This window comes from Amborella trichopoda, chromosome 1 (assembly GCF_054954075.1).
Source record: "Amborella trichopoda isolate Santa Cruz 75 chromosome 1, AtrichopodaSantaCruz75HAP2 v2.0, whole genome shotgun sequence".
Taxonomy (NCBI): Eukaryota; Viridiplantae; Streptophyta; class Magnoliopsida; order Amborellales; family Amborellaceae; genus Amborella; species Amborella trichopoda.
In genome coordinates this window covers 7838295-7863875 of record NC_142336.1, presented here as the reverse complement: position 1 = coordinate 7863875, position 25581 = coordinate 7838295, and the positions used below count along the sequence as shown (strand labels likewise).

General features: G+C 34.2%; 1 protein-coding gene across 8 annotated transcripts; it reads right to left on the bottom strand.

Moving 5' to 3' along the window:
- Positions 1-15: 15 nt before the first annotated feature.
- Positions 16-15015, bottom strand: LOC18426250 (E3 ubiquitin protein ligase RIE1). Of its 8 annotated transcripts, none has more exons than XM_011622128.3 (4): positions 14277-15015; positions 2179-2304; positions 1051-1261; positions 16-465 (listed from the first exon to the last, which is right to left on the bottom strand). In XM_011622128.3, exons 1-4 carry the CDS (start codon positions 14765-14767, stop codon positions 304-306), a joined length of 990 nt encoding a protein of 329 aa, XP_011620430.1. In that variant the 5' UTR covers positions 14768-15015; the 3' UTR covers positions 16-303. The 8 variants fall into 8 exon arrangements, with proteins under 8 accessions (XP_011620430.1, XP_011620431.1, XP_088715985.1 ...); XM_011622129.3 differs by having other exon boundaries at positions 16-462; XM_088859859.1 differs by having other exon boundaries at positions 1051-1139.
- Positions 15016-25581: the final 10566 nt, after the last annotated feature.

Here is a 25581-nt window from a genome sequence, read left to right as displayed (position 1 = left end):
TTTCACAACAGAGGGTTGTAAGTAATTGTGACCTCCTAATATTAAAGGTAAATGGTTTCTTTGTATACAATCCCTAAAAAACTACCTTCAAAAACTGCATTCACAGCACTTCTCAAGAGCCAATTTTACAGCCTTCCTTTTGTGCTTTTCATTCCCAATTTTCTTATTTCCCATGGAGTATAAAAACAACAATCTATTTTATCAAGAAACAACCTGCACAACCCACTATCTTCCACATGACAAAGAAGAAACAGGTGGGAAATTGGAGCATGGGAGCCTGAAAAATGGAAAGATCGCAACAAATTACACATTCTCGTCTCCCTTCAGAATATTGAATTTGCAGAGCGGACAAGTTGCATTGATCCGAAGCCACCTTCGGATGCACCCTGAATGAAAACAGTGATGACAAGGAAGAGAGTGAAGTTCGGCGCCCTCTTCATAAGATGAAAGGCAAATGCAACACTGCTGCACATGGAGAGAGACACACACAGTTCATTACTTCCAAATAAGCCAGATGGGAAGAACCAATCAAACCAACATCCTAATCATGCAACTTATTAGATGCCGAATAGTTTGGGAAGCTACTAGTTTCACACTCAAAAAAAGCAAGCTACTACTTCGGGAATCCTTCACACTTTACAGTTTCACACTCAAAAACGCAAGCTACTTGTTTGGGAATCCTTTTCCTATTTGTGATGCAGTCCAGGAATTGCATAACCATTGCACCAATCTGGTCTTAAAAACATCAGAATGACTTGAGAGAAAGAGAGAGAGAGAGATCTAGTGGAAGCTAAGGACCACTGCAACAGCAAAGAAAGAGGACCTGAAGAGATGCCAATCTGACATAACAAACACTGTACTTCATCTTCTAGAAAATCAGATAATTCTACTTCACATTCATCACATATACTATGCATGTGTATAAGGGAAATTTTGCCAAAGATATATTTGGGGACAGTTCACTTCAAGAGGAGAACGCACCATTAAAAGAAAGAGAAACCACAAGATTTTAAAACTTCAGAAGACTAATTCAATAAACAAAGTAATTACCGAATCCTGGGGAGAGAGAGATCGCCTATTGAATGTGAAAGTGGGGAGAAGGCTTATGTCTGCATCTGATGCTCCTGCTTGCCCGGCCACTGCATAGAGGAAGCCAATAATGCACGGCAAGCAACAGCAAAGAGCAATACCGATCAAACAAGCAAGTGCGGCACATAATATGGCAAAGAACACATCAAAAGCAAGAAACATAACAGCCATCCTGCAAAAGAAATAACACAAGGGAACCACTTACATTCATGTTACTAATTGATTAGAAATGCATCATATTCAACTATAAACTAGTATTGATCAATAAACATCAAGGGGAAATAAGGCATGATCCATATGGTCATGAAACAGTACAATTACAAGAGCTATTACAGTCCCATCAATTGTTTGGTCATGATGGAGAATGGGACGTGGAAACAAATTGATTCGAATGTGCATCCCACTTAACATATTAATTAGACTGTGCATCCCACTCTTGGTCTACCAAACCTACCATTGATTAACATCAATAATCCCAACCATTTTGTTGTGGTAACCATATGCATGATGCTACACTTTTCAAAAACCAGGAGTTGATTTATTCAACTGAAACAATAAAGGGTCTGGCTCCAGCGCAACCCCAGCCAGACCAAATCACCGTGTAGCGCCCCGTACAATCCATCAAATAAATGGAAATCACCATGCAGCATCCCCTAAAAATCCATCAAATAAATGGACTAGGGATCCAAAGTTATTGCATATCCATCCTCTTCACCTCCAAGACCAAGATCCGGGAAAAAAAAAAGGTTTTGGAGCTCTAAAAGTGCTCAATTTTGAGAGTTATCTCAACCTCAAATATGGACCATCCATTTCAAAGGTCGCCAGGTTGATTTAATTTGCACTATTTTTGGAGTTCCAAATCCACTTTTTTAGGGAAGAAACGGATTTGCAGGTGTTTAAGAGGGGTTTTGGGTCCTCGTGAAAAAAACAGGTCCTCAATACAAAGATGAAGGAATGTTCATCATTACAAACACACACGCTCACTCGCAAGCTCACATATATTTTTAGTATCAAGCTAAATTCAAAGTATTTTGATAGCAGAAACATCAAGATGAAAATAGGGAAAGAACAGCGGTGCTAAAATCTCACCAATAGAGACGGGGGGCATCCTGCAGAAGAGCTTGCCCACCTTTAAAGACCCAATAAAACCCAATTATCCACCAAATGAATGACGCTAATGTGTTCATTGACTCCAGTCTCTTGACGATGCCATTGCTGATGAACAGGAAGTCAAATCAGAATCAAAGCTTAAGAAGGTAACACAAACCCGAGAAAAACTTCTTCACAAACACACGCGCGCACGGACACACACACACAGAGGGCAGGCATAAGCATATGTATGCCTTAAAATTTAGGCATACACGTGATTTTATCTTTAATACTGGGAAGGTCTAAACATAAACCATCCAAGCTTCTTCTATTTCTTTCCAACCAAATCAGCCAAAGAACGGCGCTTCTAAGGATCTTCTAAATAAGTAGTCCTTTAGAACGTGAGTTGAGGATATGAAGATAGTCAATAATAGAAATCAAATTTGTTGGAAGTATAAGAGGGAAACCCAGCAGATTAAAAGCCCATTTCCAAATGGCATCAGCCAAAGAGCAGTGCAAGAAAAGGTGACAACTAGTCTCTTCCGCATTCTTACACAAACATTAGGTAAGATTTTACGCCGGATACGAAGATTATCTAAAGTAAGGCATTTATTCTGCACAGCCACCCAAAGGAAGGCTTGAATCTTCATAGGAATAGGCTATTTCCAGATAGCATGAATGCCCTCAAAAGACCATCGAAGTCGATCATGGAAAAGAAGTCTATAAGTTGATTTAACTGAGAATAAACCATCACTTTCACTTTCCCAGATAACCACTCATCTATTAGGTGAGATATATCTTCAAGCATGAGAAGGAGACTTTGTAGCTGCATAATCATACGATCAGGTAATATGTTATAGATGCATTCAATATTTCAAACAAGAGCCCCAAATTGATTGCGAGAAAATAAATCTGCAATTTTTGCTGCAGGAGAGGACACTATAGAAAACAGATCAGGATAAAGACAAGAAAGAGAACTATGACCAAGCTATCTATTGAACCAAAAGAAAATATCCTTCCCGCTGCCAATAAGCGACCTAATATTGCCACACACCATATTCTTACAGCTGTGTATATACCCTTCCAGAATGGTGACGTAATTTTCCCCCTGCCTTTTTTAATAAGATGAGATATGGTCAGAACCGTACATGGGTGCCAGGACCTGAATCCAAAGGTGGTTTGGACCTTAAATAATTCTCCACCACCGCTTGGAAGATTAAACTATATGAACTGGGCTATTCTCTCTAAGGCCTAACCCACCCATTGTGATTGGGGTGAAAATTTTATCCCAGCTTACCAGGTGGAATTTCCTATGATCATCATAAGAACCCCAGATAAAACTTCTCATGCATCTCTCAATAATCTCAAGAACATCAAGGATACATCAAATAGATGGGCAAAGTAGCATAAGTTGACTTAACCAGAGAAATACGCCCTCCCAAGGAAAGAGTTTTGCATATCCAAATATCCAACTTAACTTGGTATCTTTGAATGAGAGGGTCCCAGACTGCCCAAGTGAGCCTAGTGTCTGAGATAGAGACCCTCAAGTATTTTTAAGAGGGAACTTGCCAATCTTACAGTGAAGGATAGAAGCCAACGAATGAAGAAGACCCAAGTCACAAGAAATCCTAACCATTGAAGTTTATGAAAAATTAACTTTAAGGCCCAAAGCAAGCTAGCAGCAAATAAGGAAGCTGTTGAGATTCTTGATCATAACAGGATCAGCGTCACAAAAAATTAGTGTGTCATCCGTATACTGCAAGTGAGAGATTAATAGCCCACTGGAACCCACTTGGAACCCCTCAGTCTACCCTTACCAACAATATTCTTAAACATTATACTGAAACCTTTTGCAACCAAAGTGAAAAGGAAAGGAGAAAGAGGATCTCCTTCTCTGATGCCCCTAGAGGCCTTGAAGAACCCTTGCAGACAGCCATCACTAAGTAGAGAACTTTGTGCCAAGGATAAACACCCTAGAATCCAAGAAATCCACTTAGAACCAAAACCCATACACCTCAAATCTCCAATAATGCTTGCCATTCAACTCTGTTAAAAGCCCTTGTCATATCCAACTTAATTACAACCCCCGCTTTCCTTTCAAGGGTTCTCGAGTGTAGGCATTCTTGAGCAATGAGAATACTAACTGTAATTATTCTATCACGAATGGAAGCAGATTGTTCTCCAGAAATTAGGAAAGGTAGAACTGCTTGTAGCCTCTCATCTAAAACTTCAGCTATGATTTTATAAAGACTAGAAAGAAAGCTAATGGGTCGCATAACACTGAGTTCTGCCATAATATTTATCTTGGGAATGAGTGAAATATACGTGGAGTTGATACTTTTAAGGACATAACCAAAAACCAATAAATTCCTTGACGATAAGAATAGTGTCATGCTTAAGAAGTCCCTAGAATCTCTAAAAGAAAATAAGCCGGTATCCATTAGGCCCGAGAGCCTTGTCACTTGGAAGACTGAACACCGTCTTTTTGACCTCATCCTCTGAAATTTCCTTTTCTAGATCCTCAAATCCATTGGTTTCTATATATTTATTTATTTATTTCCCTCTACAATAAGATTTTTATTTTGTTCCAAGCAAAATTTCTTTCTTTCTTGTTTTTAGTTTTTGGATTAACTTTTATAAAATGATTATATACAAATTTAGTAATATCTAATAACATTTACTAGGAACTATATTAATTACCATAAATATAATTCCAATTGATACGTGATGTACGGTTTTAATAAGAATTGTTTAGTAAACAATATTATACCAAAAATAGAATTACAGAATATATTATTTTATTCAATCTTATATTCAATAAGAATTATATTTAACACTAAAAATATTAAATTATTAATAACATAAGTAGAATTATAATCATATCTTTATATTTATGTAACATGTTATGAAAAGTACAATTTCTATTTTTTGCTTTGTTTTTTAGTAACCAGTGTAGATATACATTCAAACATTTGGTATAGAGCATATAAGACATGCAACAAAAAAATAAAGACAATTGAAGACACAAATCCGAAAGTTACAAAAAAAACCACCTCCTTCATTGTTAAGAGGTAATTATCTTTCTCCAATGTTTTTACTTATCTTCAAATCGTTTTAGGGAAAATATCATTGAAGGGGACGAAACCCTTTAAAAACTTATTAAGGGATCCCTATTAGCATTTGAGAACTTACTTTTTCTTTTCCATTTCACTCATATACCTCCTACATATTTTTAAAAATGTCCAACTTGCCTTATCTATTATTTTGAATGAGGAACCATGAGGGACATTTCAATGAATCCTCGCATGAATGAAAAAAAATACTCTAGTTGTCCATATTACAAATAAGGAACACATTGTTCAATATTTGTAAACTAGGAAGGATATTTTTATAATCTGATACATGCAAAGTATTTAAATGTGAAAGGGTAAAAATATCCCTAGTTGTTACACAGTACTAATATTGGATGATGTATTTCTTATTTGTAACGCGAAACAACTAAGGGTATTTTTATAATTCAGATGAGGCATCTTAGTATCCAATTTACTGAAATTACCATGATTGTTCTACATTCCAAATTCTGAACAAAGGAAATTAGGTATTGGAATTTTTTGAGGGGGCATCTATTTGAAATGAGAAAGAAAAAGTATGCTTTCAAATGATAGTAGCGATGATTCAACCTCTTTAATCATTTGGTAGGCCGTTTCAACCCTTTAAATGATAGTCTATTTTTTATGTTGTTTCTTTTTTTTTCCTTTGAATTACTTACATAAAAATCCCTTTTTTAGATATAGTTCTATATGTTTCATATTATACACTCAAGTCCCACTTTTTAAGTATTTTAGTTATTATTTTTCCTATACATCAATGTTGGGGCATCCATACTTCTCACTACCTCACGCCAATAAAAAAATATCATCATCAGCATCATCATCATTTTAGCCTTTTCCCAATTAATTGGGGTCGACTATATGCATCCTGGTTCTCTGTTCTGCTCTATTAAAGGTCATATCCTCAATGAGGCCATAAGTTCCCCTATCTTTTCGGACTACTTCCAATCACATCCTTTTGGGCCTACCCCTTGCCCTTTTTAGTCCTTCCACTTGAACTAATTCGCACCTCCTAACAGATGTTGTACTTGATGGCGGTACACATGGCCAGCCCACCTAAGTCCACTCTCTCTTTTATTGTTTATTGGTGCCATGCCTAAATTCTCTCAAATAGATTCATTACGAATTCTATCCCTTCTTGTCTTGCCACTCATCTATCTCAACATCCTCATCTTCGCTACACTCATTCTATGGGTATATTGTTTTTTGTCCGTCCAACATTCCGTCCCGTAGAGCAAAGCTGGTCTCACCGATCTCCTATAGAAGTTGCCCTTCAGCCTCATTGGTATGCGGCGATCACATAAAATTCTACTTGCACATCTCCACTTCGCCCACCCAGCTCTAATTTTGTGTGCAGCATCTTCCTTAATCTCTCCATTTTCTTGGATTATAGACCCAAGATATCGAAAGTGCGGTCTTTTTTTGTACTTCCTGACTGTCAATCTTAACTACTTCCTCATCTCTACTCCTACTATTACTAAATTTGCACTCCATATACTCTATACTAGTCCGATTAATTTTAAAACCTTTGGATTCTAAAGCATCCCTCCAAAGTTCTAACTTTGTGTTGACGCTGTTTCGGGTCTCATTAAAACTAATTTAATAATAAACAATAACCAAAATACCCCTACAAGAATTAAGGTTGTTTTGGTCCTTGTATTTCTTTAGGAATATTTTTTTGCACATTTACAAGTGTAATGATGAGAAGCATGACACTCCTCAAATTTGAGCTTAATTCGATATAAAAAAGAACTAAATTAAGCCATACAATATTCTTAAATTCCAATAATAATATGAGATTTTGTATAAATTTCCTGTTCATTTTTTTTACTTTTTTAGCTCCAATTTTTTGTTAAATCACTGATCGTCTGAATATAACAACAGTTAAAACAAGTCGTAGGCTAACAGCCCCAATGCCGTTCGTTATATACCCATTTTTGAAGCATTTAGGACCGATTTCCATAGCCTGTGATCAGGAATGTTTGATTAATTCATGGCACAAGATGGAATACTTTTCATGCAAAGTACTTTAAGCATGGTAAGAATCTGGCATTGGTCAAAGTAATCAGTAGATGACATTAGCAATCGATTCCAACCGTTGAACAACCCATTAAAAATAATGTTTTCAGCATGCTAACTCCGCCTAACCACAATGTGTTACAAATATACTGTAACCAAAAAAACATTATCTCAAGTTCAATCCCTACCACAGAACTACACATAAAAAAGAAGGCTTTCAACATATTGCTGCTCTATTCCCATAATGTGTCACACGTTTGCTGTATCAGTAAAAATGAGTGATAAAAGAATACCTTCAGAAACTGCGTTCTCTGCACTCTTCAATGATCATATTCTATTGATTCTATGTCATTTTCTTTTTAAAAAATCCTAAAAATTATCAAATATTTAAGCAAGGTAAGAGATAGATAGCCAATTTTACAGCCTTTTATTTTCTCTTTTTCCATTCCCAGATTTCACATGGAGAACAAAACAACAATCTATATTCTAAACAAACCATCTGCACAACCCACTGTCTTCTACATGACAGAACAAACAGGTGAGATATTCAGGCATAGAAGCCTGAAAATGGAAAGATCCCAATAAATTACATGTTCTAAGTACTCTAATTTCAACCAAATTCTTTTTTCTTGTGAAGATGCAATGTTCTGTTGACATATGTTATAAAACATGCATACACAACAATATTTGTTCCTTTGGTTTTATTTCAATAATTCCAATTGTGCTTTTAGCATTTTTATCAACTAGACATTTTTTCGTTACCTATAATTTATATGGAAAATATTAGAAGAGAATTTGGAAGTGCTTCTTATAAAGTTGATGTACTAGAGAATACATATATCCCTTATTTAGGTTCCTTAAAGAGTTATGCTCTTGCTGATGCCTGCCCTTCTATTCCATTTTGCACACCCTTTTGTTCGGCATTACGAGAAAATTTTGAAACCCTTCTGCAACATGTAATAATTGTTAACTATTAGTTCAGAAATTGCTCCTAGTCCCTAATTAGATTTCATTCATCAGCGTACCCAAAATAAACACTTTAATTTAAATATAATATAACAGAAGAAAATGTAAGAAGCACAAATTACCTTGAATAATGGGAATAAAAGATAGGCAATGATTTTAAAATATGAATAAATTAGAAACCTAAAACAATTCCCTAAATTTCTACTACTTCTTTTGCTATGCGTGTTTAATTAATTCCAGTTTCGATGTGATGTCTCAGTTTGTAATTTTATATCGCGCAATATGCTTCTACTAGGTGCACATAAATGTGGAGTTAATGTATATCGTTATAAGTGGGCAATGATATTTTCTTGTGCGTTGATTTAATGTAGCTATTTGTGACTGATCCTGTTGAGAGATATATGCAATTTTCTTGCTTTTTGTTATCAGCTATGTGTAATAGTGTATGACTACTCATCATGGAACCCTCATGTTATGTGATGATGCGCAGAGTATTATCGATGTGATGGGCATGCACAAACACACTTGTTGCATTTGATATTGATATCTTTGACCAATATTCTACTTATATCTTTCTTATGGTATACCCATGCTTGTTTAGATGTTGTATTCATGGAGTAACTTTGTCTTACCTAAATGATTAAAAAGCGTATCTAAAGCTCGTTTCACCTTAGCATACCAGTTTCAATGCCAATACCTGTGTTAGTGTTTGACTACCAATTCCTAGCAAGTATATAAATGGATGAAAAATTACAAAAAGTTAAATAATGTTGAACATTTTGGTTTGGCTGTAGCGCATGATGCCTAAACTATATGCCACATGCATACTTATGCTCTCTCTCTCTCTCTCTCTCTCTCTCTGTGTGTGCAAAGAAGTTTCCTTTTCTCAGGCTTGTGTTACCTTTTTAAGCTATGTTTCTGATTTGACTTCCTGTTGATTAGCAATGGCATCGTCAAGAGATTGGAGTCAATGAACACACTAGCATCATTCGTTTGGTAGATAATTGGGTTTTATTGGGTCTTTAAAGGTGGGCAAGCTCTTCTGTAGGATTCTCCCCTGCCTCTATTGGTGAGATTTTAGCACATTTGTTCTTTCCTTGTTTCCATTTTGATGTTTTTGCTATCATAATACTTTTAACTTTAGCTTGATGCTAAAAATATGTGTGAGCTTGCGAGTGAGCGTGTGCGTGTTTATAATGACGAACATTCCTTCATCTGTGTATTGAGGACCTAATCAACTTTTCACGATACTCCTAAACACCTGCAATTCCATTTCTGCCACTAAAAAGTGGATTTGGAACACCAAAAATAGTGCAAATCTAATCAACCTGGGGACCATTGAAATGGATGGTCCATATTTGAGGTTGAGATAGCAGTCAAAATTGAGCACTTTTAAGGCTCCAAAGCCTCTCTTTTTTTTTCATGGATATGGGTCTTGGAGGTGAAGATGATGGATCTGCAATAATTTTGGATCCCCTATCCATTTATTTGATGGATATTTAAGGGATGTTGCATGGTGATTTCCATATATTTGATGGATTTGTAAGGGGCGCTACATAGTGATTTGGTCCTGCTAGGGCTGTGCTAAAGCCAAACCCTTTATTTTATTCATTTGAATAAATTGAATCCTGTTTTTTTTTTAAATATAGCATGATGCATATGGTTATGATAACAAAATGATCAAGATTATTGGTGATAATCAATTGTAGGTTTTGTAGGGTAAGAGTGGGATGCACATTCAAATATCTTTCCAGGACCCATTCTCCAACATCATCCAAACAATTGATGGGATTGTGATAGCCATTATAATTGTGTTGTTTCATGACCATATGGATTATGCCATATTTCCCCTCAACGTTTATTGATCAAATACCAGTTCATGGTTGAATATGATGCATTTTTAATCAATTAGTAACATGAATGAAAGTGGTCCCCTTATGTTAATTCTTTTGCAGGATGGTTGTTATATTTCTTGCTTTTGATGTGTTCTTTGCCTGATTTTGTGTCGCACTTGCTTGTGTGATCGGCATTGCTTTTTGTTGTTTCTAGCCATCCATTATTGGCTTCCTCCATGTATTGGCCGGGGACTGAATATCATATGCAAACATAATCCATCTGCCTACTTTCACATTCAATGAGCGATCTCTCTCACCCCAAGATTCAGTAATTATTTTGTTCAATGAATTAGTCTTCTGATGTTTTAAAATCTTGTGGTTCCTCTTTCTTTTAAGGGTGTGTTGTCCTCTTTAAATGAATTGTCTCTTAATATTTCTTTGGCAAAATTTCCCTTATACACATGCATAATATATGTGATGAACGTGAATGAAAAATTCCCTTATACGCATCTGAAGCCACCTTCGGATGCACCCTGAATGAAAATGGTGATTACAAGGAGGAGAGTCAAGCTCGGCGCCCTCTTTATAAGATGAAAGGAAAATGCAGCACTTCTGCACGTGGGAGGGGAGAGAGAGTTCATTACTTCCAAAGAATCAAGATAAGCAGAACCAATCAAACCAACACCCTAACCACACAACTTATCAGATGTCTGATATGGATTGCACTCAAAAACGCAAGTTGTAGTTTGGTAAATACTTTTCTTATTTGTGATGGAGTACAAGAGTTGCGTAACTATTGCATCAATCTGGTCTTAATAACATCAGAATGAGTTGAGAGAGAGAGAGAGACAGAGAGAGATCTAGTGAAAGCTAAGGAACACAGCGACAGCACAAAAAGAGGACCTGAAGAGATGTCAATCTAACATAACGATACAGGCAACACTGAGCAAATGTTATGACTTCATCTTATAGAAAATCAGAGAAGTCTACTTTACGTTCATCACATATATTATGCATGTGTATAAGGGAAATTTTCCCAAAGAAATATCAGGGGACAGTTCATTTAAAAAGGAGAACACACCCTTAAAAGAGAGAGAAACCACAAGATTTTAAAACATCAGAAGACTAATTCAATGAACAAAGCATTTGCTGAATCCTAGGGTGAGAGAGATCGCTCATTGAATGTGAAAGTGGGGAGACAGATTATGCTTGCATATGATATTCCTTGCCCAACCACTACATAGAGGAAGCCAATAATGCCTGACCAGAAACAACAAAGACCAATACCAATCACACAAGCAAGTGCGACACAGAATATGACAAAGAACACGTCAAAAGCAAGAAATATAATAACCATCCTGCAAAAGAATTAACATAAGGGGACCACTTACATTCATGTTACTAATTGATTAAAAATGCATCACACTCAACCATAAACTAGTATTGATCAATAAACGTCAAGGGGAAATATGGCATGATCCATATGGTCATGAAACAGTACAGTTATAGCGGCTATCACAGTCCCATCAATTGTTTGGATGATGGTGGAGAATGGGTCCTGAAAACATATTGATTTGAATGTGCATCCCACTCTTGCTCTACAAAACCTACCATTGACAACTAAATAAAATAAAGGGTCTGGCGTTAGCACAACCCCAGCCAGACCAAATCATGGTGTAGCCTCCTACAAATCCATCAAATCATGGAAATCACCATGCAGCATCCCCTAAAAATCCATCAAATAAATGGATAGGGATCCAAAATTATTGCAGGTCCATCCTCTTCACCTCCAAGGACGAGATCCAAGAGAAAAAAAGGATTTGGAACCCTAAAAGTGCTCAATTTTGAGTGCTCTCTCAACCTCAAATATGGACCATCCATTTCAATGGTCCCCAAGTTGATTAGATTTGCACTATTTTTGGAGCTCCAAATCCACTTTTTAGCAGCATAAATGGATTTGCAAGTGCTTAGGAGGGATTTTAAGTCCTCGTGAAAAATTGATTAGGTCCTCAATACATAGACGAAGGAATGGTCGTCATTATAAACACGCACACGCTCACTCACAAGCTCGCACATATTTTTAGTATCAAGCTAAAGTTAAAGTATTCTGATAACAGAAACATCAAAATGGAAACAGGGAAAGAACAGTAGTGCCAAACTCACGCCAATAGAGGTGGGGGGCATCCTGCATAAGAGCTTGCCCACCTTTAAGGACCCAATAAAACCAATTATCCACCAAACAAATGATGTTAATGTTTTCATTGACTGCAATTGCTTGACGATGCCATTGCTAATGAACAAGAAGTCAAATCAGAATCATAGCTTAAAAAGGTAACACAAGCCTAGGAAAAAGAAACTTCTTCGCGCGCACACACACACAGCATAAGTATGCAAATGGGTTAGAGTTCAAGCATCGGGCACTACAGTCAGACCAAAATATACAACATTATAGAACTTCTCGTGATTTTTCATCTATCTATATACTTGCCATGAATTGGTATTCAAACACTAACACAGGTATTGGCATTGAAACTAGTATGCTAAGGTGAAAAGAGCTTTAGATGCGCCTTTTAATCATTTAGGTAAGACAAAGTTACTCCATGAATGCAACATCTAAACAAGCATGGGTATAACATAAGAAAGATATAAGTAGAATATTGGTCAAAGATGTCAATATCAAATGCAACAAGTGTGTTTGTGCATGCAAACCATCACATCAATAATACTCTGCACATCATCACATAACATGAGGGTTCCATGATGAGTAGTCATACACTATTACACAGTGATAACAAAAAGCAAGAAATTTGCATATATCTCTCAACAGGATCAGTCACAAATAGCTACATTAAATCAACGCACAAGAAAATATCATTGCCCACTTATAACAATGTACATTAACTCCACATTTATGTGCACCTATCAGAAGAATATTGCATGATTGCCTTATATAAAATTACAAACTGAGACATCACATTGAAACTGGAAATTAAACATGCATAGCAGAAGAAGAATTGTTTTAGGTTTCTAATTTATTCCTAGTTTAAAATCATTACCCATCCTTTATTCCCTTTATTCAAGGTAATTTGTGCTTCTCACATTTTCTTCTCTTATATTATATTTAAATTAAAGTGTTTATTTTGGGTACATTGATGAATGAAATCTAATTAGGAACTAGAAACAATTTCTGAGCTAATAGTCAATAATTATTACATGTTGCAGAAGAGTTTCAAAATTTTCTCGTAATGCCGAACAAAAGGGCATGCAAAATGGAATAGAAGGGAAGGCATCAGCAAGAGCATAACTCTTTCATGAACCTAAATAAGGGATACATATTCTCTAGCAGATCAACTCTATGAGAAGCACTTCCAAATTCTATTCATTCTCTTCTAATATTTTACATATAAATTATAGGTAACGAAATAATGTCTAGTCGATAAAATGCTAAAAGCACAATTGGAATCATTGAAAGAAAATGAAGGGAACATATATTGTTGTACATGCATGTTTTATGACATATGTCAACAGAACATTGCATCTTCACAAGAACCAAAAAACAAAAAAAAAAGAATTTGGACAAAATTAGAGTACTTAGAAGAAAAGCCATACTAGTTGATGTTTTTTACTCATGGCATTGATTTTATTTTTTTTTGGTAGACGGTAGCTGGTGCTATATTTTGCCAAGATTTTAAAGAGAAAAAACAACCATGGAACATCATGTTTTGAATTTTAACTTCACATCAATCAACACAAGTAGACAACCAAGCATTCCATTGACATTGTTGAGGGGTGAAAAGTTATTGTTCTTGGAGCTTTTTTTCCCTGATGATTGGTTCTGGAGGCCTTTGATTTATTTCATTGAACAATTTATCTATCTTGTTATTCTGTCCATGTTATTCGACAACCCAAAAATTTTACCATTTGTTTACCACCAAATGACCCCGCCAAAGTTGCCACATTACTTATCATGAATTATTATCATCACTATGAATCAAATTTCAAAGTAAACAGTAAACAACAACAACAACAATTGAAAGGTCAGGTAGCCCCTAATCACAAAAGCATATATGACAAAAACTATCATTCAAATCCAAATTACCTAAAACAGCAAGAGAGAGAATGAGAAGGCGAGAACCACATTCAACAAGCTCGAAATTTACAAAGATACCTCATTTGATTCTCTGGAATTTGCCCTGTTATGCAAGCCTCGTCCTCAGCATCAGACCCAATGCAAGCAGATCTCCCCAATTCTCTATAATTCCTCCTCCTATACTCAAACCAGACAAAACCCACATGAAAAACACATTGAATTACATAACCCACAATCCACACCCTCAATGGGGTGCCTGGTCTCTCTCTCCTAGAAGAAAGAAGCACCACAAATGAAACAACCACAAATGCCATATTCCATATCATGTCAAGAACCACTACAGGTTTCGAATAACCCCAATCTGTTTGTCTCTCCTCTAATTGAAGAGCTGCTGTTTCCCTAACCGCCATTGATGGCTCTCTCATGGTGGCCCTAGTAATTAAGAGAGCTACATTATTACTATTACTATTGTTGTTTCCTGTTCTCCTTCTACCGTTGTTGTCTCTGAGAAGTGGGGTGCTCTCTAACCCAATTGGGGAGGAGAGAGAGAGTGGCCCTGGAGCCTCCATTGACGGGTAATGGAGGACTGGCTGAGGAGGAATGAGATACCCAAGAAGTGGGGTGGATGGTTATGCAAGAGCTAGAGAGAGAAAGTGGGGTGGCTATATTTGGAAGACGGAAAGAAAGGCTGGGCTCTTATACTTGGGAGGAGAGAGAGGGAGAGAGTCAGGGGCCTCCATTAATGTTTGGAGGCCTGGTTGAGAAGAAATTGAGAACCAAAATGCTACATGGATATGGCCATTGAAGAGTTTAGAGTGAGAAAATGAAGGGAAAATATGGTTATGGAGAAGACATTTGTAGAGAGAGGTTATAGCGATGGAAGGACAGATGGTTAGTCTTTTTTAACTGATGTCTCTCTCTTCTCTCCATTATCAGTGATATGGTGGTTAGGGATTGGGTGTAGGAATATCAATGGTAGACAGCTGGGATTTCCCATTGTAAAAAACTCAAATGCGGCTTCAAAATTTTCTCATTTAAAATTTTCTCATTACTTTGATTGAACCAACAGGGTTTGAAAGACTGGTGATCCGGATTAGAACCGGCGGATTGAATTGGGAAGTAGAGGGGCCGTCCCAGTTCCTATTTAATATCGAAAACCAGCGGTTCTCTTTATTCTGTTAGAGAGCTGGCCCCACTTTTTACTTTTAAATTTTTCAATTGTTTATGAACAATTGTTTAAAGCGGGCTGTACTGCATTTGTAGTGGTCCAGAGGTACGAAGCCTCATCATTATAACTAATCATTCAAATGTTTTTTTAACATAATTATTATTAATTATTTATTTTTTCATGATTATGACCTCTATTTTTAGAGATTATATAGTCTCTAAAATTATGATCAACCTATATTTAAAAAGTACATTTATTACCAAGCGGGCATTTCTACATGTGTGAGCTTGGCCGCATGCTAAACGCATCCATTTTTTATTATTCTCTAATATTTAAAAAAATTTATTAGATGATTCACTAGGCTGGATTGCCTATGTACCGTATTGGACCAGTACTCTGGATGGACAATCTAATTCACCGATCCATTTTTTGGGACCCTTACCTATTCCTTTATTTTTTGGGACCCTTACCTATTCCTTTTCTTGATGTGATTCATATGAATTTCCCTTCACTCTCTCTTGATTGGTTCATTATATGAAGGAAAAAAGTTTATATAGAACCGAGGCTTTAAACAATCAAATTAGAGTACACCTCATAAATTTCATTAAAATAGGTTGTTTTGATGCCCAAACATCCTCAAATTGATCATCTCAACGTTAAGATGCATAGACATCAGAAAAAAATGTATTTCAAGTTTTGAAAATAGTGCATCTTGTAATACATTTTTAGAATGTTAATTTTTAATATTTTCAAGTTTTCATAGATTTGCTCAATCTACACTACTTTTAAGCTTTAAATTTTATAATTAGAGATGAAAATATAGTTTAAGGTTATTATTGTGATTTTTAGTATTGAAACCACATTTCTCAATACTATTTGAAGGTGTGCTCTACTTTGGTTGATTAGAGCCCCAGCTCTATACAAACCGCACCCTTACGTGAATGGCATTTCGGTGATGGCTTTTTTTTTTTGGTGTGGGTTTCATTAATTTTTCCCATGGCATTGGAGTCTTCATAGTACATGTAAGTTATGGGTTTCTCTTCTAATAAATAGGTTTATTTATCTCTAGTTTTTGGCTGCTTCATCTATATTTCATGGCATCAAATGAGTTTAGGACATGAATAGAAGTCATGCACTTTGTTCCTTAGTTGTTTCCATATAGTTTGGAATGAATTAAGATAGTTTTAGGACATGCAAATGATGTGGGCTGGTAAGGGCTGCATCTTTTGCCAAAAGACTATGTGCTCCCGTGGGAGCATATTGTCAATTTAGTCTCTTATGTAAAATTCCATATAGAACTACTTTTGGCACTTATATTGACATACATATTATATTATATATATGTTTTTTTTTAAAAAAAAGAAAAAATTTATATAAGGTTGCAATCTTAAATTGTAGAAGTAAGGTGCACATAAAAAATCCAATAGAAAAAAAAGTTTTAAGGCTAGAAAACTTTCCAATTGATCATCTCGACATCGAAATGTATGGTTATCATTGTTCACAAGTTAGCTCGGAACTGCTAGGGTCCAAGTCCAGTTAGGCCCGATTTTATAGTACTAGTAGTCTAACTTATGTCTTACAAAAAGTTTCAGGTCCAAAACCGGCCGGTTAGGGGTCGAACCGGCCGTATTTTTGTCAAATCAGCCGGTTTTCAGCTAACCGGACCGGTTCGACGTTATAACAACGTCTTTAAGTAAATAACGGTTATGTATAAATAACGGTTTTTTTTTTAAATAGGAACCGCTATATGTAGTGGGACAACCATGAATCCCATTTTTCACCTTTTTTTATTCGATTTGAGGCCATTTTTTGGTTTTTTTTTCATGTTTTAATAGTTTAAATCACTATATAATGAATATGAAATAAGTAATTTGGAATTAAACATTTTAAAAAGAGGAGTTTCTTGGATTGAAATGGCAGATTTTTAAGTTTTTAAAAATTTCTGCCAATCTTTCAATAATCTCCTCAATACGAACTGATTCTTGAAGAAATTTGAGGGGTGCTATTTGAAGTATTTACTAGATTCAACTCTTTATTTGTTCAGAAAATGAAAAATCAAGGGTTTAGTTTTTCCCGAAATGCTGCTACTCAGAGAACCTGTGTTTGACCCAAAAGCGCAGATTCCATTTATTGGTTGTTTTTTATCAAATTGAGTTGTGGATTTCGATCATTGAGGCTTCATATCACAAATAAAATTGGTATGTTTATTTATGATTGAGTAAAATTTTTTATATGAATTTTTTTATTGCATCATATCATGAAAATTTCATAGATCTGAAATTTCTGCCTTTTTTTCAATTAAATTAAAAATACCTGATATTTTTTTATGATATTTGGTGCGTTTGAAAGATGATCGAAGCTTTACAATATATGTATGTTTATTTGTTCGATTATCCAAACATTGAGGGTCGTTTCTTGCTCGAAATGCTGTTGATTTTTGGGGTTTTTGAAAAGTCAATTTTTCTAAAAAAGATATTTTGTTTAATAAAATTATTTTTTTTATGCATATGGGAAGTGTTTTTCTATTTTGCTTAGTAAAATTATTTTTAATAGAATCATGATTTTTAATAAAATTTTGTTTTTTGATGAACATGGGAAGTGTTTTTCTATTTTGGTTAATAAAATTATTTTTAATAGAATTATGATTTTTTTAATAAAATTACTTTTTTTTTTATGGACATAAAAAATGTTTTTCTATTTTGCTTAATAAAATTATTCTTTTTGTTAAAATTATTTTTTTGATGAAATTGATTCTTCTTTTTGATAAGTGCATGATAATGTCGCCCGATTTTTTAATTATGTTTTTTTTTAAGTGCATGATATAGTTATATTTATAATGATAGAAATGGGACATTTTGTTTTTTTAAGTGCATGCAAAAATTTTGGTTGCTTTATGTCCAATGAAAACACCATTGTCTTGTATGTACTTGTTTCTTCTCTTTCTCTTTTTTTTTTAAAATTGTTTTTTTCCCATTTTCCAACAAGGTTTTTGGAATGTTATGGAAAGAGCCTTTAAAAGATCAACCAGTTTTTAAAAAATCGACCGACTAACTTAGGATCGGTCACTGGCCGATCTCGATCTGACCCTATACCAGAGAGAGAGAGAGAGAGAGAGAGAGAGAGAGAGAGAGAGAGAGAGAGAGAGAGAGAGTTTACAAATGTGATCTTAATTTTAAATCATCCTTCACATTTTGAGAAATTGATTTTTCTAAAAAAAATCATTTTGTTTAGTAAAATTATGTTTTTTTATCAATATGGGAAGTTTTTTTCTTCTATATTGCTTAATAAAATTACCTTTTGAATAAAATTATGTTTTTTTAGTAAAAAATAGGTTTTTTGATAAATATGGGAACTGCTTTTCTATTTTGCCTAACAAAATTATTTTTTTGATAAAGTCATGGTTTTTTAATAAAATTATGTTTTATGATGAATATGGGAAGTGGTTTTCCATTTTGCTTAGTAAAATTATTTTTTCATAAAATTATGGTTTTTAATAAAATTATGTTTTATGATAAATATGGGAAGTGTTTTTCTATTTTGCTTAATAAAATTAGTTTTTGATCAAATTATTTGTTCTACTGTACTTATTTTTTGATAAAATTAATGCACAACACACTGATATGGATATGGTAGATACATTTAAGAACAATAGAACATATCAGTATGTAGTACATTGATTTTTCATTTTGTTGCATATCATGATATGTACTTTTTGTGAAGTGTGCCCTATGTAACTTCATGGAAAATGTATTGTATGAATTATGCTTTGCTTAATTATATGGAAGAGGTCCTTTCCATTTCTTGTCTTAATTAGTTTGCATTTTTATTTGATTTAATAGCATCAAGCTACTTTTGTTATTTACAAAATAGTGCATAAACTTTCATTCCTAATGTGAGTGATTTTTGTAAAAAACAACTAGGAAGTTTTCAATGAAAGATTTGGGGTGAATCTGTTAATTCTTATAAGAATATGTTACATGACAAAAATATCTTAAACAAATGTACTAAGATATTTTCATGTACAGGAGCATAATATTCAAATATTAATTTATAAAAAGTTGTTTCAAATTTTTTTTGTCAGATAGATATATGTAATAAGATATTACACCCTTAATCTAAGTATTTCTATGTTACTTTTTTTTTTTTTTTGGGAGTTTTGGAACCATTTTTTTAAAAAAAAATCTGCTTGACCAGTTAGTCCGGTTCCGGTTCAAACCGCTCCCAGCCCCATGTCCGACTAACTGTTCCGATTAGATTTTGAGATCACTAATGGTTATTAAGGAAAAAAAAAAAATTCAAGTCTTAAAAATAGTATATATTATAACAAGTTATCTAGACCATCTATTTTTTAAGATTTTCAAGTGTTCATAAATGTGGTCGACTTGTACCGTTTTTCAAATTTTAAATTTCATAATTAAAGTTGAACATGGATTTACCTCTCTCTCTCTCTTTATCTTTATCTTTTTATTTTTTATTTTCCAGTTTTTCATTTTTTTATTTTTTGGTTTCTATTCACCGGTTCCAATGGATTTATCTCTCTTTTTCTCTTAATTGGATCCATAATTCCGTTTATCTTCAAATGGCAAAGCATTAGAGTATCTTAGGACGTAGAAGTAATGTAGGTTTGTAGTGGGTTTTACTATCCTAGCTGTTTGATCGGTCAGATCGTCGACTATCCTTTGACCAGTCTGGTTAGAAGTAGAAAACGAATTTTGTCAAAAACCTATTGAAACTAGTGTGTTGCCTGATTTTAACGGTTAAGACGGTAAATTTCAACCAATTCAATTGTCCAAAAACAAAGTTAGATAATTCTTTTCTATTATATTACATATTTTTAGATTATTATTCATTTCTGTTTTTACATTTTTAAAATATAATTAAACTGGTTCAACTGTTAGTCAAACTAGTTTTAATTGGATCAAACCCTTCACCAATTCAATTTCCGATATAACCTTGATAATATTGCTTTGAAGCGCAGAGCTACTCTATGGTTTACTTTGGATGGGCAATGAATGGGAGAACACGTCATACCAACCATTTATTGTTGGCATGTGTATATAGAGCCAAGGCTCTAAACAACCAAATTAGAGCCCACTTCAAAAATTTCACTAGAAGAGGTCGTTTTGATGCTCAAATATCATCAAATTGATCATCTCAACATCAAGATGCATAGACATGAGAAAGAAATAGGTTTCAAGTTTTGAAAATAGTGCATTTTTGGACAGTCAATTTTCAAGATTGTCAAGTTTTCATAGATTTATAATTAAGGATAAAATATGTTTTAAGGCCATCACAAAGATTTCCAATATTGAAACCACAATTCTCGATACTATTTGAAGGTGCATTTTACTTTAATTGTTTAGAGCCTGGACACTATACAAACAGAACCTTTATAGAAAAAATGTGGTGCATTATAGAACCGGGCCTACAATATATGTCTTTTTCAAAAAAGGAAAAAGTTTATATAAGGTTGCATGTAGAGTTAAGGATGCACCTCAAAAATCCATCGAAAAAGGTACTTTTAATGTTGAAAAATCCTTTGATTGATCATCTTGACATCGAGATGTATGACCATCAAAAATAAAAATATTTTAAATATAAAAAATAGTGCATTTTACAACATATTATCTACACCGTCCAATTTCAAGATTATCATATGTTTATAGATCTACTTGATTTTAACCATTTTTGAAATTTAAAATTTTATAATTAGATATAGAAATAAATTTTGAGATAATCCTAAGAACATTTTACATCAAAATAATATACCATAATAAAATTTAATGGCGCACCCTACCTCTACAGCTACGGATGCATTGTATGCAAAACTGCACCCATCAAAAAATATGTCATGTTCAATTACATTGGATGGTACAAATTGTAACAAAAAATTGAGAAACAAGATTTTTAGTTATTTGGGTTATTCATTATAAATGAACAATGGACACCCCAACACACAAACACCTTCCCCTCTATTAAAACATATTAAAAACTTCAGAAAATAGACAAATGGAAGGTGCCAACGGTACGATTTGCAACTGTGTGATGTTATGCAAGCATCGTTTTAAGTAGACCCAACCTAGAAAAAACATCAATCATAACTACAAAATGTGGTTCAAGGGTTGGGCAAGGGTTATGGCTGGCCAGCTTGAAAGGGCCATAAGCCAGGGCTGAGACCTGCCCAGGGCACCAGCCCAAGCTCGGCCTAACGATCCAGGAAAGGCCTAAGGCTGGCCATGCTGTAGGCCTACACCTTGGCAGCCCCAGGTTAAGGGTCTACTTTAGGGTGGGAATGGGTCAAGTAAGGTTTAGGTTGACCATGACTAAACCTGACCCGACTGGTTATACGTTGGACTCAAAACCGCCCACCTGAGGGTTGGATCCAAGTCTATAAATAAAAAAAATAAAAAACTTCATCTTATGTATTCCATATTTATAAACTTAATATGCTAATAATATGTACTATGTGGGGGTACCAAGGCCTGACCTAACTCGACAAGATCTAAGCTGGGATCCGGATAAAAAATGTGGGTCTAGGCCTTGACCCAGTCAAGTCAACCTGACCCAATTGCCACCCTTAGTTCATCCTTTTTCAAATCCAAATGTCTTCATAAAATCATCCGTATACTCAAGGCAGTGGTTCAAAAATAGTGTTTCAAAATTTGGATTCATGTTTCGAGCTTCAAACCGGTGTACACGATCGCAATTCGACTTGGCTAATTTGACAAAAAAAAGTGAGAAATAGAAAACCAGAGTCTAAACAGAAAACAAACTGAAATCTTGTTTTAAATCTTGGCTAATTTCCCGGCAGGTGCATGTTTTCAGAATTCTTTAGGAAAGGGCGTGGTGGTAGAATCCCCATTCCTAGTCACCACATTGTAGTTTTCATTCTAATACATCACTCCACTAACACCTTAAAAAATCTAACTCCTAAGCCACTTACAAAAACGGGCAAGGGTCTGACTTCCCCACAAAATTACCCACAAAAAAAAGAAAAAAGAAAAACCCTCTCTATGAACAAAAAAAAACCCAAATTGGTTTTTATAAATAATAATATACGATAAAAAATTGAAAATCTTCATATATTTGAATCAAGCAATATCATGCTTTTCAACACACACACACAACACATACACACATATATATATATATATATATATATATATGGAAAAGTCTTCCCAACGCCTATAGGTGAAACTGAGTAGTGATTTCACCTACCGTCTAAGTTTCATTGCGCGGTCACCATTGTCCGGTAGTATTTTATTTTTATAAATTGAAATGACCCGAAATTTGAAAGGTATATACATCTTAATGAGACGCATCTAATAAAAATATAAAAAAAATTATCCATGAAACCAAAATTGACCAAAATACCCTCAAAATGTTCCAGGGGTATTTTGGTCAATTTTTTTCATGTCAAATATTTTTTATATTTTTTCGAAGATTCCCTTATTTTTGATGAATACACTCTCTAGATTTCAAGTCATTCCGATTAGTAGAAATAAAATGAAAAATGAAATACTACTAGACAATCGCGACCGCGAGATGAACTTTGGACAGTGATGGCGGTAGGTGAAATCACTGATTATTTTTTCCTACAAGTGTTGCGTAGTGTTTTTCATATATGGAAAATTCTTCCTAACGCCTATAGGAAAAAATGAACAGTGATTTAGCCTACCCTCATCACCGTCCAAGTTTCATCGCTCGGTCACGATTATCCGGTAATGTTTTATTTTTTTTATTTATTTTTATATAAATTGGAATGACTTGAAATTTAGAAGATATGTACATCTCATTGAGATGCATCTAATAAAATATAAAAACAATTATCCACGAAAATAAAATTGACCAAAATACCCCCAAAATATTTCAAGGGTATTTTGGTCAAATTTTTTCATGTAAAATATTTTTTTTATATTTTTCAAAGATTCCACTATTTTTTTTTAATACGCATTCCAAATTTCAATTAATTCCTATTTGTAAAAAATAATGAAAAATAAAATACTACCTTACAATCGTGACCGTGCGATGAACTTTCGACGGTGATGGGGGTAAGCGAAATCACTGTTCATTTTCGCCTATAGGAATTGCATAGTATTTTTCATATATGAAAAAATTTTCCTAACGCCTGTAGGCAAAAATGAACAGTGATTCGCCTACCCTCATCACTGTCCAAGTTTTATCACGCTGTCACGATTGTCTAGTAGTATTTTATTTTTAATTATTTTTTATATAAATCGGAATGACCTGAAATTTAGAAATATGTACATCTTACCGAGACGCATCTAATAAAAATGTAAAAAAAATTATCCATAAAAATAAAATTGACCAAAATACCCCCAAAATGATTCAGGGGTATTTTGATCAATTTTTTTTATATAAATATTTTTTTTATATTTTTCAAAGATTTTCCTATTTTCGATGAATACACATTCCAAATTTCAATTCATTTCGATTGGTAAAAAAAAAAATGAAATACTACCAGACAATTGTGACCGCGTTATGAACTTTCGACGGTGATGGGGATAGGCGAAATCACTGTTCATTTTCACATATAGGCATTGCGTAGTGTTTTCCATATATGGAAAAACCTTCCTAATGCCTATAGGCAAAAATGAATAGTGATTTCGCGTACCTTCATCACCGTCCAAGTTTCATCATTAGTCACGATTGTCCGATAGTATTTTAGTTTTAATTTTTTTTCTATAAATTGGAATGACTTGAAATTTGAAAATTTTGTACATCTTACCTAGATGCATCTAATAAAAATATAAAAAACATTATCTATGAAAATAATATTGACCAAAATACCCCTGATTCAGGGGTATTTTGGTCAATATTTTTCATATAAATATTTTTTTTATATTTTTTAAAGATTCCCCTATGTTTTATGAATACACATTCAAAATTTCAGGTCATTCTTATTTTTAGAAACAAAATGAAAAATAAAATACTACCGGACAATCGTGATCACGCGATGAACTTTGAACGGTGATGAGTGTAGGCAAAATCACTGTTCATTTTTCGCCTACAGGCATTGCATAGTTTTTTCCTCTATATATATATATATATATGATTTTTAAAATTTGATAGTTTTTTCCATAAATAAGACAGCTAGATCTTTTTCCATCATGGTTTTGATTAGAGAAATTGTAGAGCGTTCCAATGTGGATTTTTTTTATACAAGTTTTGTGAATCTTGGTTGAGAAAATCGAATTCTCTCATTTTTGGGATAGGTTTTATAGAACGTTGCAACCTTATATTGCAGATGTAAAGTGTACCTCATAAATCCAGTAGAAAAGAGTCATGTAGAAAATAGTGTTTCAAAGTTGGAAAACTTTCCAATTGATTATCTCAAAATTGAGATCTATGTTATAAAGAGAACAAGAAGTTAAAGTCTTAAAAGTAGTTTATTTTATAATAAGTTATCTGGATTGTCCATTTTCAAGATTTTGAAGTATCTATAGATCTACTCAATCTACACCGTTTTTAGAATCTAAAATTTAAAATTTTGTAATTAAGGTAAGGTTTTCAACACCATAACTATATCTTCTAACAAAATTTAGCGGTGTGCCTTACTTGTAGAGTATATGGTTGGCATCTTATATAAACCTCGCTCTTCTTTCATATATTGGATTTCCAAGTGATGGTGACCTCCTTATACCGAAAATAAATGGTCTCATAGTTCACAATCCCGAAAGATAAATTCTGCAAATTAGGACTAGAAAAGAAACCAACCCCCAAATTTTGAGCTTCTCATGTCTATGATAGGGTTTTTCTATCGTAAGATTTTTTATAAATATCGTATGGAGCAACCAGAGAAGATCAAAATGCAACAAATTTGAGAAAAAGTGGACTTAAACTATGAAGAGGTAAAAAATGCCTGATCTAGGTTTGATAGAGGGAATCAAACCCCAAATTTTGATCTTGTGAATTCGGATTTTGATCCCAAAATTTTGTTACGAGTATTGTAAAACCACTCTCAGAAGGATCAAAAGAGAGAGCCAAAAAGTTGGGATTTGGGCTTTTTTTTCTTCAAAAAAATGTTACAATACTTTTTGGGGGAATTGCCAATTTTTTCAGAGAGCTATTCCCGATTTCTGTCAGTGAAGAACAGGGTGACTCCCAAAAATCGGACTGGTTCCCGTTTCCGTAGGGGAACCGCGATGGTTCCCTATCCCTATCAATCTCAATGTAGATTGGCTTCTTTCAATC